This window comes from Genypterus blacodes, unplaced genomic scaffold, assembly GCF_046128005.1.
Source record: "Genypterus blacodes isolate CSIRO-AG114 ecotype Tasmania unplaced genomic scaffold, CSIRO-AGI_Gbla_v1 ptg000139l_1, whole genome shotgun sequence".
Taxonomy (NCBI): domain Eukaryota; kingdom Metazoa; phylum Chordata; class Actinopteri; order Ophidiiformes; family Ophidiidae; genus Genypterus; species Genypterus blacodes.
Window position 1 is genome coordinate 1,364,268 of NW_027466941.1, and position 14,553 is coordinate 1,378,820.

General features: G+C 43.7%; 1 protein-coding gene across 1 annotated transcript; it reads left to right on the forward strand.

Moving 5' to 3' along the window:
- The first annotated feature begins 731 nt into the window (after positions 1 to 731).
- gfpt2 (glutamine-fructose-6-phosphate transaminase 2) lies at positions 732 to 14,350 on the forward strand. The gene is made up of 19 exons (XM_076164989.1): positions 732 to 873; positions 1,863 to 1,970; positions 2,517 to 2,624; positions 2,799 to 2,924; positions 3,395 to 3,453; positions 4,305 to 4,439; positions 5,315 to 5,376; positions 7,189 to 7,268; positions 9,012 to 9,129; positions 9,649 to 9,812; positions 10,121 to 10,216; positions 10,378 to 10,475; positions 10,646 to 10,766; positions 10,893 to 11,050; positions 11,174 to 11,288; positions 11,422 to 11,549; positions 11,699 to 11,866; positions 11,982 to 12,143; positions 13,123 to 14,350. Exons 1-19 carry the CDS (start codon positions 867 to 869, stop codon positions 13,165 to 13,167), a joined length of 2,058 nt encoding a protein of 685 aa, XP_076021104.1. The 5' UTR covers positions 732 to 866; the 3' UTR covers positions 13,168 to 14,350.
- Positions 14,351 to 14,553: the final 203 nt, after the last annotated feature.

Sequence of the window (14,553 nt, forward strand, 5' to 3'; positions counted from 1 at the left end):
ATGAAGCTTCATAATGTATTTGATTTTCACGAGTTTAAGAAGAAACATGGTGTCCTTCAGCCATTGTGAGACAGAGGGAGGTGCAAGCAGAGATGTGAAACTGATCATTTCTTTTTGCGCAGAGTTCAGATGACATCGGTCGAGTGATTGGATACTTACTTGTGCTGTTGAAAGTACTGAGCATGAATGAAACGGCATCAGCTAAGGTTGGTAAATTCAAAAAGTGTTAAGCATCCTACATTACTTGCATTACATTGCAGCCAAAACGACCCACAACTCAAGATTAGACATGAGTTCATAGTAAAATCCTACAGAATTCCATTTAAAGGCTTTTGGGGTCTTTAATATTTATTCTATTTACATTATAACAGGGAGCACCAACTGTGACTAAAACCACAGCAAGACAAAGACAAACATGGAAAAGTTAAACACACAGGGAGTGCTTCATTTACTTGCAAATTCTTTGACAATAAACTGTCTTGAATCTTGAATCTACAATATTGGGACTAGTTTGGCATTTGGCTGTGTCTTTAAATTCATCTGAAATACAAATAATTGTAGAAATGTATCTGTATCGGTCATATTGTGTTATGCGTGGTGGGCAGGTATGGAAATGAGCCCACCTGAGCAGGAGCAGGAGGAGGAGGAGGAGGAGGAGGAAGAGGAGGAAAAGGAGGAAGAGGAGGAGGAGGTGTGGCTCCAGCTGCTGCCTGCCTGCCAGAGGAGACTGGCTGCCTTTAAATCCTCAGTGGGAGTGAGCCGGAGTGTGCAGTCTTTCTGGATTAACAAGGCACAAGCATCACTCCGCCAGGGACACTCCGAGTCACACACACACACAGAGACAGACACAAGAGCCATCCTGAGCCATGTGTGGTGAGTTAGTGCGTGTTTACACTGTTTTGTTGCTTGTTTGTTTGTTTATTGGGTGGCGCTTTTGATGGATCCCTGTTGTGGCACTGAGCCGGTGTCAGGCGCCTAACCGGAGAATGTTGGGTTTTAATTCAGTCAAGGAAAAGAAAGAAACATCCGCATTTCTAACTTGTCTTCCGTGTCGTCTTGATAGATTTTACGCACCGCGTCGCTGCCTCTTTGCTCTAATCCTAGATTCCTCGAGAGGCTGTTACGCACAACTGCTACGTGTCAGTGTTTGCGTCCCCGGGTGTTGATGACAGCGTAGACTATGAGACTAGACTACTGACGCTATCTCAAGTCAAGATCTACGGGGGAAAACTGCGCAAATGAAGTGAATGATCGGGGGGTTAATGGAGTGACTCGAGTCGGCCCCACTCGACCTTGTAGTCTCGGAAGTTTTGACAGCCCTTTATACTCACGTGTTGTTTCCGTCTTCATCTGCATAAAGTGGATGTTGATCGGCCGCTCGGCTCCTCCTCGTGTGCGGTGGAAAAGGGGCCAAAGCAGCGGAGGTTGACCGCAGGCAGGCAGCCTACTTGGTCGCTGCAACACTGCGCGCAATGTGCGTCTGTCAATGGCCAGCTGTGTGCGCCTCGGAACATTCCTACTGGACACACACACACACACACACATAGACACGCACAGTGAGGGAGAGGTGAAAGGATGGATGGATGTATAGCCTCAGAGAGTGGATACACTGCACGTAATTTAGTTCTATATGAATATGTTCTTCCAAAGTATCTTTCGGGCAAGTTTTGTCTCTTAGTCTTGTCTTCTTTCTGAACACACCGCAGGGGACAGATATCATTGTCACCCAGTGTCCCACTTTTACATGTGCCTGACAATGTAGCGGCCACAAAGAAATGAACACAGATCTCTCAATCGGGGGAATAAAAATATCTTTGTGCGCTCCTGCCAGCTTTGTAAACATCTTTCTCCAACTCCAAAAGGGATCTTTGCCTACCTGAATTACCAAGTGCCTCGCACCAGGAAGGAGATATTTGAGACGCTAGTGAAGGGGCTGCAGAGGCTGGAGTACAGAGGGTACGATTCAGCAGGTGAGACTCTCCACTACGCATGCGCACACACGTACACACGCACATGCACAGACACACACTCTGCACAATAGCATACAGTGACTGCAAGGCGGCACCTGCTATTGACTTTAGAGGGATTAATTGGGCCGCATGCTCAACCAAGTCATTATCAAACACGCTGAGTGAATGCAAATCCATAATTGTATAGAGGAATAACATGTAGAGTGTCAGAATGTAGAAAGAACAGGTGGGGCTTTCCCAGAATGCACCAGGATGCCACGCAGGCGTTCCGTCATTACCACATGAGCAACCACACATACCATTGATGTTTGTTCATCCTAGTCCAGCAGGATGAAGACACGGAAATCAAACCTTATTTGATTGCTTCTGTAAATAAAGAGAAACCGTCCCAAATATTGATCATAATATCAAATGGCCTAATACAAACACTTATTTAGCTTCAGTACTAAGTTAAAGGAGACTTTGGATTTGTGGCAGTTGTGTGTGAAGCTCTTTTTACTTAATGTGTGTACGTACGTGTCATTTCCCGGGTCTCTTTGCTGGCAGGCGTCGCTGTGGACGGCCCCGACAAGACAAGCACCGACATCAACAGTAACACCATCTATTTGATCAAGAAGACAGGGAAGGTCAAAAATCTGGATGAGGAGTTATACAGTGAGTTTATACACATTTCATACACACTGTCAGGGAAAAATGCTTCCCCAGATTCACTGTAGACTGTTTCTCTGTTTCTCTCCCTTCCACTGAACACTTTATATTGCTGTCTTTCAACTTCCCCGCTGTCTTGTTCTTATCAGTAAAGTGTCGGGTTTTGTATTGTGTCATCAGAGAAAGACTCACTGGACCTGGATGTAGAGCTGTGTACACATTTCGGCATCGCTCACACACGCTGGGCAACACATGGAGAGCCGAGCGCTGTCAACAGCCACCCCCATCGCTCAGACAAGACCAATGGTAACATATTGAAATTACTTACAAGCGTCGGCGCGCAAACCTTTGCACTGATGCACAAATAATGTAAAGAAATGCATGCTGAAACATACCTTCAGCTTATGGAAAACAAAGGATCCACGACGCAAATACCAAGTTGTTGATACAGTATGTCAATGAAACATCGTAACTGTGTCATCACATACAACTTGTGTATGTTTTGCATCTTAATCTGCTTTCTCTCTCTCTGCCACGTGATTGATATCCTTGCTTGTTTGTGTGTGATGAAGCCGCTTCCTTGACCCCTTACACGTGTGTCCTCTCAAAACACTCACAGCAACCTGTTTGACTTTCTACTCAGTAAAGTGCTAGAATATGTAGGTGTGGCACAGCTTGAACAGGCCTTTGATCAGCAGTGTAAATGTCAAAAAATGTCACAAGGCATTGTGCGCAACTTAAGCCGGCGTCTCTTATCTTTGCTCTGCTTTTTTTAGAGTTTGTCGTCATCCACAATGGCATCATCACCAATTACAAAGAGCTGAAGAAGTACCTGGTGAGTGCTGCGTTTACCACATGATCATGTACAAATAAGCCAGAACACAGATCACTTCTTGGTCTGCAGGTGAATGTTTGTATTAGGATCCTGCTCAGTCCACTCGCCCGACCCCGCCCCTCTCTCTCTCACTCGCTCTCTCTTTCTCGCTCTCTCTATCCCCCTCTCTCTGTCTCCTCCTCTCTCTCTCTTGTGCTCTCTCTCTCTCTCTCTCCCCCCTCTCCCTGTCACTCCCCCCTCTCTCTGTCACTCCCCCCTCTCTGTGTCACTCCCCTCTCTCTCTCTTTCTCCCCCTTCTTCTCAGGGGTTCTCCTTCCTCCCCCCTGAAGTAGAGTTAACTTTACCAAACTCACCCCTAACCCCAGCCTCCCCTTCCTCCCAACTTGCCCCTCCTGCCTCTCCCCTTATGGCATTTCAATAACTTCTTGCCGACCCTCCAGCAGAAACATACACGACTCTCCAGTTAAACTGGTAAGGTGAAATGAAAAGCACCGTATGCAAATATCAGAACCATGAACAAAGACACACGCGAACACACACATGCACTCTCTTCATTGTAAGGAGTGTTTACATAATCATTGTGTATTCTATCCTCATCAAGTTTTCAAGATGAATTCACAAAGAGCAAACACATTCATGCATCATCATCATCATCATCATCATCATCATTATTATTATTATTATTATTATTATTATTATTATTATTATTATTATTATTATTATTATTATTATATCTCCATGTAGTGGTGATATTAACTATTATAACCTATTGTAATGATTTATGATGACTTAATGTCTCCATGTATTTCCATGTATATGAACGGCCTGTATCTGGTTCTTACCCGCTGTAGATAACCAAAGGATACGAGTTTGAGTCAGAGACGGACACAGAGGTGATCCCCAAGCTGATCAAATATATCTACGACAACAGAGAGACTGACAGCATCTCTTTCTCCACATTGGTGGAGAGAGTCATCCAGCAGCTGGTGAGTAAACCATACACACACACACACACACACACACACACACACACACAGACCCATAGACTTCTCACTTCATTTCAGTGTGTAAAACTGTTTCACTGTCCTGTCCGTTTACACACCTTACATCACTGAAACAAACAGTACCCACGGCAACAACCCTAACAGCGTCAGAGGTGACATCATCGCTCGTAGAAGCAGATTTCTTTTAGGGGGGGTGGGGGTTTACGATGAAGCAGGCTTTTCTTTTCCATGGCGTGGTGTACGTGCTTCAGAGCTTCACACTTTTCGCTGAAGTTTCCCCTCGTCAGTATGATGTTAGAAAGCGTAACGCAACCATTTGCCGTAATGGGAAACAGATAGCGAGACCCGTTGACTGCCTCAAGACCATGACACCCTCCCCCTGCCTCCCTCTCTCCCTGTATAACCCCGGGCCCCCCCCCACACACATACACACACACACACACACACACATACACACTCACCCCCGTCTGCTTCTAACCACCACGGACGGCATTGCAGTCAGTGCTTTCGAAACACAGCTGATGATGTACAATAGAGGTCTTATTTCTCAACTCTCTCCCTACCCCCACCCCCAAAACACACACACACACACACACACACACACACACACACACACACACACTACTACCAAACCCCACATGGCCAGCCCGCAAAAGAGCAGAAGAAATGTTTGTTTGTATCCAGAAAATGTTTCTGTAACAGTTTTACTCTGTCTGCAGAAGTTTAACTCCTTTCACGTTTACATGTTGTGTTTTTAACTTCGTCTCCTTCTCTTCTCTCTCTTGTTTGGTGTATTTCATGTCCTTCAACACGCTGATGTAAACCCCTCTTTTCCTCTGCTTCTCTCTCTGTCTCAGGAGGGGGCCTTCGCTCTGGTGTTTAAAAGTCGTCATTTCCCTGGAGAGGCTGTGGCCACCAGGTTAGCACACACACACAACACAAACATACACAGACACACACACTCACACACGCTCACACACACAGCCAGACCCAATAAAGATGAGTAATTTCTTGTTTTTACAAGCATGAAGCAAATCCAACTACTTCAGGAGAATCATTTGATTCATTCTATGTGGGTGACCTTAATCAAAGTGTATCCTGTGTGTCACGTGTTATGACGCTGCACTGTGCTTTACTTACGGTAAAGGGTGACTGGTTAATGTGTGTGTGTGTGTCTGTGTCTTCAGACCCAGGCAGGGAGGGTGAGTCCAGGCTCTCCCTCTCTCTCCTGGGCCTCTCAGGCTCTGTTTCTCTGTGACTCATTAACAGAGAGACTTCAGTTTCCTGTTCCAGTGCCGGGAAGAACTCATGCAGGCAGTAACACTCCTGCCTAATCACTTCTCATCACTTTATTTCACTTTACAATTGACCCCCGGTTCACTGTGCCATCACAGATCAAGGACAGGGAATTTGCTTTGTGCGAGAGAGACAAGAGAGAGAGGGAGAGAGAGACGGGCAATAACGAAGGGAGATAACTGTTATTTGATTTGGAGTTTAGCTCGACCGGATGCCTGGCAGTGCCCGTGTCAGGCGGGGCTGCGTCCTGGCACAACACACCAGGTAGGCTTCATCAAAGTTTGGCGTATCAGTTTGCCTCTTTGTGCTGACGCAGCAATTATTTTCAGGGCTGATAGTGTGTGCGGCGTTGCAGCTTCTTCTTGCGGCAGTGAGAAAATGCGCCGTGGTGGTTAATATATAGAAAGTGATCATTGTCTCCAGCAGAGAGAGAGAGATGGAATGTTTGTAATTAGGAAGAAATGCTAGTCACAACCCCCCCTTCCTCCCCACCAGCACCACCACCCTGCCTTGACAGCTCAGCCTTCCTCTCTTTCCTGGTTTGTGACTTTCTCTCTCTCTCTTTCTCGCGCTCCATTGTTCTTCCTCTCTCTCTTTTTCACCACACTGTCTTCCTCTCCCCTTTCAACTCAATGCCATTCCCTTCCCTCCCATCTTTCCCCTCCTCAGGGTAAATATTGTATTGGATAGGGACCACATGTTTCTGTTTGCAAGCCTCCCTTCTCAAGCCCCCACACCCCTTAAAACAACCCGTGTTCTTACGTCAATGTAGCCGAGCCCCAGGGAAAGGAAAGGCTAACCGGAGAGAAAAGAGGGATATACACAAAAGAAGAGGGAAGAAGCCTGACGAGGAACATGGAGAAGCATTTTGGACTGGCTTCTTTTCCTGTATTGTTTGTTGGCAGAAAGCTTTTGTGTATTTTTAAGGTTGGATTCTTTAAGCCTTCCTCCTTCACCTGTCCAGACGGCCCATGTGACTACACGTGCACACACACACACACTCTCCACAGCCAATCAGCAAAGCCCTAACAAGAAGGGAGTGGGCAAAGAGAAAGGAACAAGGAACAAGGAAGAAAGCAAAAAAAGCCTGCAGGGATCACAAGCTCATTTCACCTGTTTAAGGCTCAGCTGGGAATCATTTTAAGGAAGTCTCAGCTGTTGATTACATGTGGATGAACTGATTCTCAGGGGAAATTCAAAGCTCGGCAGTTTGGAAAAGTGGAATTCACATTGTTACCAGGGAGAAGAAAAATAACAATGATAGGTTTTGTGGTTGGATCTGCTTTCTCAGGTTCCCTCATCACTCACACAACATGATCTCATACCTGTCAGTTGTGTTTGTGTGAGCGCTGTGTTGTTTTTTGTAAAGCCTAATCTCCTCTGCCTTCCTTTGCCTTCCTCCATCTCTTCCTCGCCGCCGGCTTGGTCCCTGCAGGAGAGGAAGCCCACTGCTCATTGGTGTGCGAAGCAAGTACGAGCTGCCGACCGAAAACATCCCCATCCAGTACAACAGTGGTAAGCTCTGTTCCTTTCCTCTGTCTGCCATTATCCGCTTACACTGCACCCTCAATCTCTCACACACCGCCGCCATAGAGGTATACACACACTCACACACACACACACACACACGCGCACACGGCATGTGAAAGCATGAAAGTGATTGCAGTTGATGTGTACTTAGATAGATTGGATGGGAGATTGAGAGACTATTAAGTAGTTTATTAAGTAATACAATGATGAGTGTTAAGGCAGTATAAGTTAATTAGTGACTTACTCAGTCCGATTGAGTGTTACCACAGGTGTTGTTAAGGATTTAAGATCTAACTATGAGACGTCACGTAAAACAGGTTTGTTAAAGGCTTTCATACCTGAGATAATTATAGACAGCACGGATTCACATCTTCATACTTTATATATTATACGCTCCTATACAATGTGCTATTTTTACGCATTTACCTGACAATTACCTCTGGCGTTTTTTGCTCTGCAGCTATTTGACCTTTAACCTTGTATCAGCACAAGAACCATGAGTTTGATCAGTCAAAACAAAAGAACTTCATGCCGTAGCCTTAAATTTACGTCAATCCTACTGAGGGAGGATTGGATCGTCCCTGTCTTCTCAGTTTTCCTCTGGATTCCAACGCTTTTCCCAAGCAATGACTATTGTGGACGCATTCCAAGACTTAGGTGGCTAGTGTTGGCTATTGTGCAATCATTCTGTTTAAAAACTCACTCTCTGAATTCTTAGACAGAAAAGTTTCCAGATTGGTGTCCAAGGATTTCTGTGTGTACTTTGGAAGCCAGTGGCCTTTTGGAAATTCATTTGAAAACTTCCTGCAATGAGGCTTGTGTTCAGTCTGCCGCCATAGAGTCAAGAGTTTCTGTTGCAACCTCTCAAAGATGTTATAATGACCATCTTTGATTGGGTGAATGTCTGTTAACTCCCCATGTATGATGTTGTTGCCTCTCTGTCTTATCTGCGTGCTTAATATCTATGGTTCTTTGTGGGACCAGTCCAAAGTCAAGGCTGGGTTCACATTAGTGTAGCTTGGGTGTGTCAGTTTGTGAACAGAAGAATAATCCTCTGCGTCATTGCTGTCCAGTGTGAAACATATATCTCTACTATAGTTTGTTTTTTTGTGTTATCGCAGAACTGTGTTGTCTGAAGTTTATATCCAGGCTGTTAGTTATCGAAATACTGAACAATTTCGGAGATACGTGGTTTTAACAGGACATGTCTGTGGTTCTCTTTGGTCCTTTTGAGTTTTCATACATTTCACACGTTACACATCATAACTGAAAGGGCTAAATGTACTTTCTTAAACAATTCCCTAGATTTCAGTGTAATTACCATAAGCAAATAAGAACAATCTTGATTTGATTGTCTCTGCTATGCCAGTGATGTTGTAATTTCTCAAAAACAAGGCTGATTTTGCCATAATCCCATTAGTTTTCTTTGGCACAGAAAAGGCTTTTCTTGCCCCAGTTTGCTGGCAAACTTCAGCACACTTGTCATCTCATTTGATTTACTGAAGAGCAGAAATGTCTTTCCAATGGCATTTAGCTCCACCATCTGCTACTGGCAGAAACTCAGGAAGCTTTAGGCTTGTTTGTGTTTAGGAAAACCAGCTCCTTCTTATTCTGTAAATACTACTACTGCTACACTACTTACTGCATCTGGAATCATCTTGACTGTTAAAGTCACGAAGGGTCAAATAATGACCTCTGACCTTGGTATTCTGACTTCTGACCGTGTAGGTCGACACAAGGAGGGAGTCCAGGAGAAGAACAGCCATAACCGTCCTGACTGTGCCGACTCGATCAGCCCTGTGGGAGACAGTGAAGCTGTGGAGTATTACTTTGCCTCTGATGCTAGGTGAGAAGCCAGCTGTGTGTGTGTGTGTGTGTGTGTGTGTGTGTGTGTGTGTGTGTGTGTGTGTGTTTCTCAATCCAGCAGGGCACTGAATCATCCTTTCGTTCCAGCAGTGTCACTCCAGTCTCTCACACTCACACTGTTTTCTCTAGTATATCTCACTGGTGCCACTAGAAGAACAACACATTTAAAGCAAATTATTGAATTAACAAGTCACTGCTTTGTTACATCTGTGCTCTCTGTGCTTCTGCTGACTCTTTCGTTTTAGAAAAAGAGATCAACAAAACATTCATGTGAACCACCATATATGACACACGCATATTAGGGTTAGGTGAAAAGGGAAACTAGTAACTGTGACAGCCAGTTATGATAACAATGCTGTTGCCAGATGATGTCATAGGTACAATGACATGTAAGGTAAGATAGGGACTGTTGCCATTTGTGATAGAACCTCTGTGCGTCCTCTCAATGTGTATTTAATTTTCTCACGGTGTCGTTCAACCATTGCCTCCTGACTCTCAGTGCCGTCATCGAGCACACCAACAAGGTGCTGTACATGGAGGACGATGACATTGCAATGGTGGCGGCGGGGAAGCTCTCCATCCATCGGCTCAACCGGCAGGCCGGTGAGGACCCAGTCAGGGCCATCCAGACCCTCAAGATGGAACTGCAACAGATCATGAAAGGTCAGTTGGCCTCTGATGGAAATTACCAGTCGCATTGTTTATTTAATTGTACTTGCTATCTTAAAAACAGGGCAGGGAGTTGGCTTTTCCAACTAATCTATTAAAAGATATATGGGTTCAAAAGTTTCCACTACCAGCACATATAAAGTCTGGAACAGAACTATACGTGCATGCCCTCTGCTGGCTGCGTTAGTCATGACATCACCGAGACTCGTGTCACTTTTTCCACTTCCTGTCTGATCACTTCCAGGATATCCTTGTTCACGTGGAAGTGTTAACCACTCAATCTCCCCATCCCCCACTCTCAGGTAACTTTGATGCCTTCATGCAGAAGGAGATCTTTGAGCAGCCGGAGTCTGTGGTCAACACCATGAGAGGCCGGATTTGTTTCGACACCAACATGGGTAACGTGATGTTAAGATAGTACTTGACTTAGTAGATGTGTATAACATATTATAACATGTAAGATAAGGTGCTATTTGACCTGAAACATGCTTTGAATCAGAAGTCATACCGTTGCTTTGTTCACTTTGTATTGCTAACTGTCACTCTCTTGTGGTCTCAGTGGTTCTTGGCGGGCTGAAGGATCATCTGAAAGAGATCAAACGCTGCAGACGCCTCATCATGATTGGCTGTGGCACAAGCTTCCACGCTGCTGTGGCGGTGAGTAGAACGATCAGAAACTGGCAAGAGCACGACAGCATTTTGCAAGACAGAGCAGTGATCATTACACAATGCAAACATTCAAAACATCAGGCCCGCTGTTTGCAGTCGGTGTTGAGAGTGATGACGATCAATAACTAAGCTGCTGCTCTCTTTTTGTCACTCCTCAGACCCGACAGATCCTGGAGGAGCTGACCGAGCTGCCTGTCATGGTGGAGCTGGCCAGTGACTTCCTGGACCGCAACACGCCTGTTTTCAGAGATGACGTTTGCTTCTTCATCAGCCAGTCAGGTGGGTCATTCTTCAATCCCTTTAGTCACAGAATTATCCGCCTGTTTTCTGTTTCTTTCTGCAGTGACCCTAGTGTGCTGCTGTTCTGAATCCTAAGCATTTTCTTTATTTCCTCTGCCCCCTCAGGCGAGACAGCGGACACCTTAATGGCGCTGCGCTATTGCAAAGAACGTGGGGCTCTGATAGTCGGCATTACCAACACAGTAGGAAGCTCCATTTGCAGAGAAACAGACTGTGGAGTTCACATCAATGCTGGGCCTGAGATTGGAGTGGCCAGCACCAAGGTATGATTTGTTCGTCATTTGGGGTTAATAAACCTTCACAGAAAGCTTTCTCAAGCAATACTGACATTGTGTTTCCCACCTGTGTTCGTGTGTGTGTGTATTTGTGTGTGTGTGTGTAACTAGGCCTACACCAGTCAATTTGTGGCCCTCATCATGTTCAGCCTGATGATGAGCGAGGACAGACTGTCCCACCAGAAGAGAAGATTGGAGATCATCCACGGCTTGAAAGTTCTACCTGGTCAGTTATTTAGCAAACACCTTATTATATCTTTATGTGTTATTCCTTCACTATTTTATCAACAAAAGCACTTTGCCGCTCCTCTTTCGTACCTTACACACTCGCCTCACTCCTCCTTCTCCTCCTTGTCTAGAACTGATAAAGAACGTGTTGGCTCTGGATGAAAACATCAAGACCATTGCCAATGAACTGTTTGAGAGCAAGTCTCTCCTGGTCATGGGCAGAGGGTTCAACTACGCCACTTGCCTAGAGGGGGCACTGGTGAGTTGAGAAGGCCACAGTCTAAAAGTGATCTAAATGGCAGTATATAGGGCAAACTCCTGACATAATGCCCATGCTGGATATCTATATATCTATATCTATAACCATAGTAACGCTCAGAGTCTCATCATGATTTCTTTCCGATGCAGAAAATCAAGGAGATCACATACATGCATTCAGAGGGCATCCTGGCTGGAGAGCTGAAGCACGGTCCTCTGGCACTCGTAGACAAAGACATGCCCGTCATCATGATCATCATGAGAGACGCCTGCTACATCAAGTGCCATAATGCTCTGCAGCAAATCATCGCTCGAGCTGTAAGGCCTGGAAAAACACCATAAAAACAACACACGCTCACACATACATAGACACTTGCATATTCATACAAAGATGTTTCCGTTCTCATTTTGTACTGGGTTTCTTTTCCATCAGGGTCGTCCAATCATTTTGTGCTGCAAGGATGATCCCGAGGTGACTAAGAACTCCTACACGACGATCGAGCTGCCCCAAACCGTGGACTGTCTGCAGGGCATCGTCAGTGTCATCCCCCTGCAGCTCTTATCCTTCCACTTGGCTGTGCTGCGAGGATTTGACGTATGTAGTCAACACAAGCTTTATTTTTTTTGCAATTTGTTTTTATTGAAGCAGACATTGTACATGACATTGTGCATAAAGGTGTAGGATATTTTGGAGATCATTTTTTTTTATATAGAAAGAGGGGAAAGAGGAGAGAGAAAGATACAGAGAAGGGAGGAAGGTTGTGTTATCCCTACTATTGTTGTTGAACTTTATACATAGACCCTGAGGTAGAGTACAAGTGGACTGGAGTTGCAATAATGTCATAGGGTACATACAGAACTTACAAGATGATGTCAAACAGCAATGTAGGCTAGTACACATCAAAAAGAAACAAAAAGGAAAGAAAAGAACCAGAGAGAGGACATCCCACCCGGAAACCCCACACAACCCCACAGTCACACAACCCCGCATTCACACAACCCCGTCCTGGACTGCCTGAAATGCAAAATAAAATGATGAAATAAATTAAAAGGAACTGATCTGTGTTCTGGTAATCAGTCACTGGTCTGGCATAGCCTGTAGATCTGTGAAATATGAGAGGAAAGTTTGCCATTTTTATAGGTTTTAAAGTTGAAAGCTGTTAACTGTTGTGAAAGTAGTGAAAGTACTTTGAGAAAGTACTTTGAGTACCAAGGAGCATGGAGTCACACATGTACATTGTTGTCATCTTTCTATCTTATCATATCAAGACAAACCTTTCATGTCGATAACCCATGGTTCACTTTTTTAATGTTGCTGGAGATCATAAAGTCTTGAACAATATTAACCTTGCTCATATCAGCCACTTCTAATATCATAAGGAAAAATCAATAGAAGGAAATTGAGACATTGTAGGTCCATGTATGTGATGCTGCCTAGTTTTATAAAGTTACACTTTTTGTATTAATTGGTGTAATATCAACAGTACAGTAAAGTGTAATCAATTTCCTCAAAGCAACCAGAGTCCTTTACCGCAGGTGATTTACTTTACTAACACAGTTTTCTCTATTTTCAGGTTGACTGTCCCAGAAACCTGGCCAAGTCTGTGACTGTAGAGTAATTACAGTTTACAAAGCACAGGGGAGGAGAGAGGAGGACCATACATTTACAGTGCAATTGTGTGTGCGTGTGCGTGTGTGTGTGTGTGTGCATGTGTGTGTGTGTGCTTGTGTGTACGCGAGTGTGTGTCTGTGTGTGTGGGTCGGTGTTTGTGTGTGCAAGGTCATTGTGAATGGGAGAGACAAAGGCATTAGGTGATTGACAGAAGAAGGGGGTCCGTGGTAAAAATATTTTTTTTATATATGTGAAATGTGAAGTCCAACCAACATGCTGAAGAGGTGCCAGAGCCTATGAGAGCCATCTATGAGAGAACATCACCAAACATCCAAAACATCCAAACAACATGCTGTGCCTTTTGCTATTGAGCCAAAATACACAACAGCCGGAATAGAAAAACATTGATGGTATATTGAAGTGTTTACAGTTGTGCAATATGTGGACCAAATGTGCATTATGAATGTACACAAACCTGAGTGAACTGATTCATTCTCTTCCTGTTTTAACCTTATGCCCTTTATGGGCTTTAAACCCCTCTATGCATGATGGAAAATGTGCGAAGTAGTCACTTTTTTATACCAGAGAGTACTCTGAATTATAAAAATTCTATGTAGTGTGTTTTTCTCACACATGTGGAAATACCATTAATGCCAAAATATTTTTATATAGGATTTCTTCCAGACTGTTTAAAGGTGTGCTTGATCGAGAAACGAATTGTATTGATTCTATATTCTTACTGGAAATGCCTTCATGCTATTACTTGATTTTTCATATATTTCTGTTGCATTTTTACTGTTACTTTATCTTAATTTAATACATAATAGTCTGTTCTTGGTAACAAAATTCTGGTGTAAAAAAATCAATTTTCTTCCAGGCCTTATTCACAGATTTAGACTTTCTCGTGTCATCAGGTGGTACATTTTCATGGGAATACATGAAGTATTTAAATACTTAAGTGAAGTACTTGTTTTGAACACACCCACAGCAAAGAAACCATGCACCATGAGTTTTGTTTTGTTGGCCTTTTGTATAGGGTTTATAATAATGATGTATTTATCTGATCTTTATTTTATCGGGATGAAAGAGTAGGGTTGATTTGTATTTGCAATTTTGATTGTATTTTGTACTGTATGTATCATAGCAAAGGTACTATCAATCAATAAATAGATGAAGCATTCCAAAGATAATATGTAATTGGTTTTTATTTTAAAAAATCACTTTATCTGCACATCTGGTGTAGTGATAATCTCATCTATATGCTAATTTTTATATTAATAATATTCATCCAAACACTGGCATAAATATTTTTTCATGTTTGCATGAAATGAAATATGCATGTGTATAAAAATCCACATACAAACACAATATAACAAAAACAAGTTATAGAATG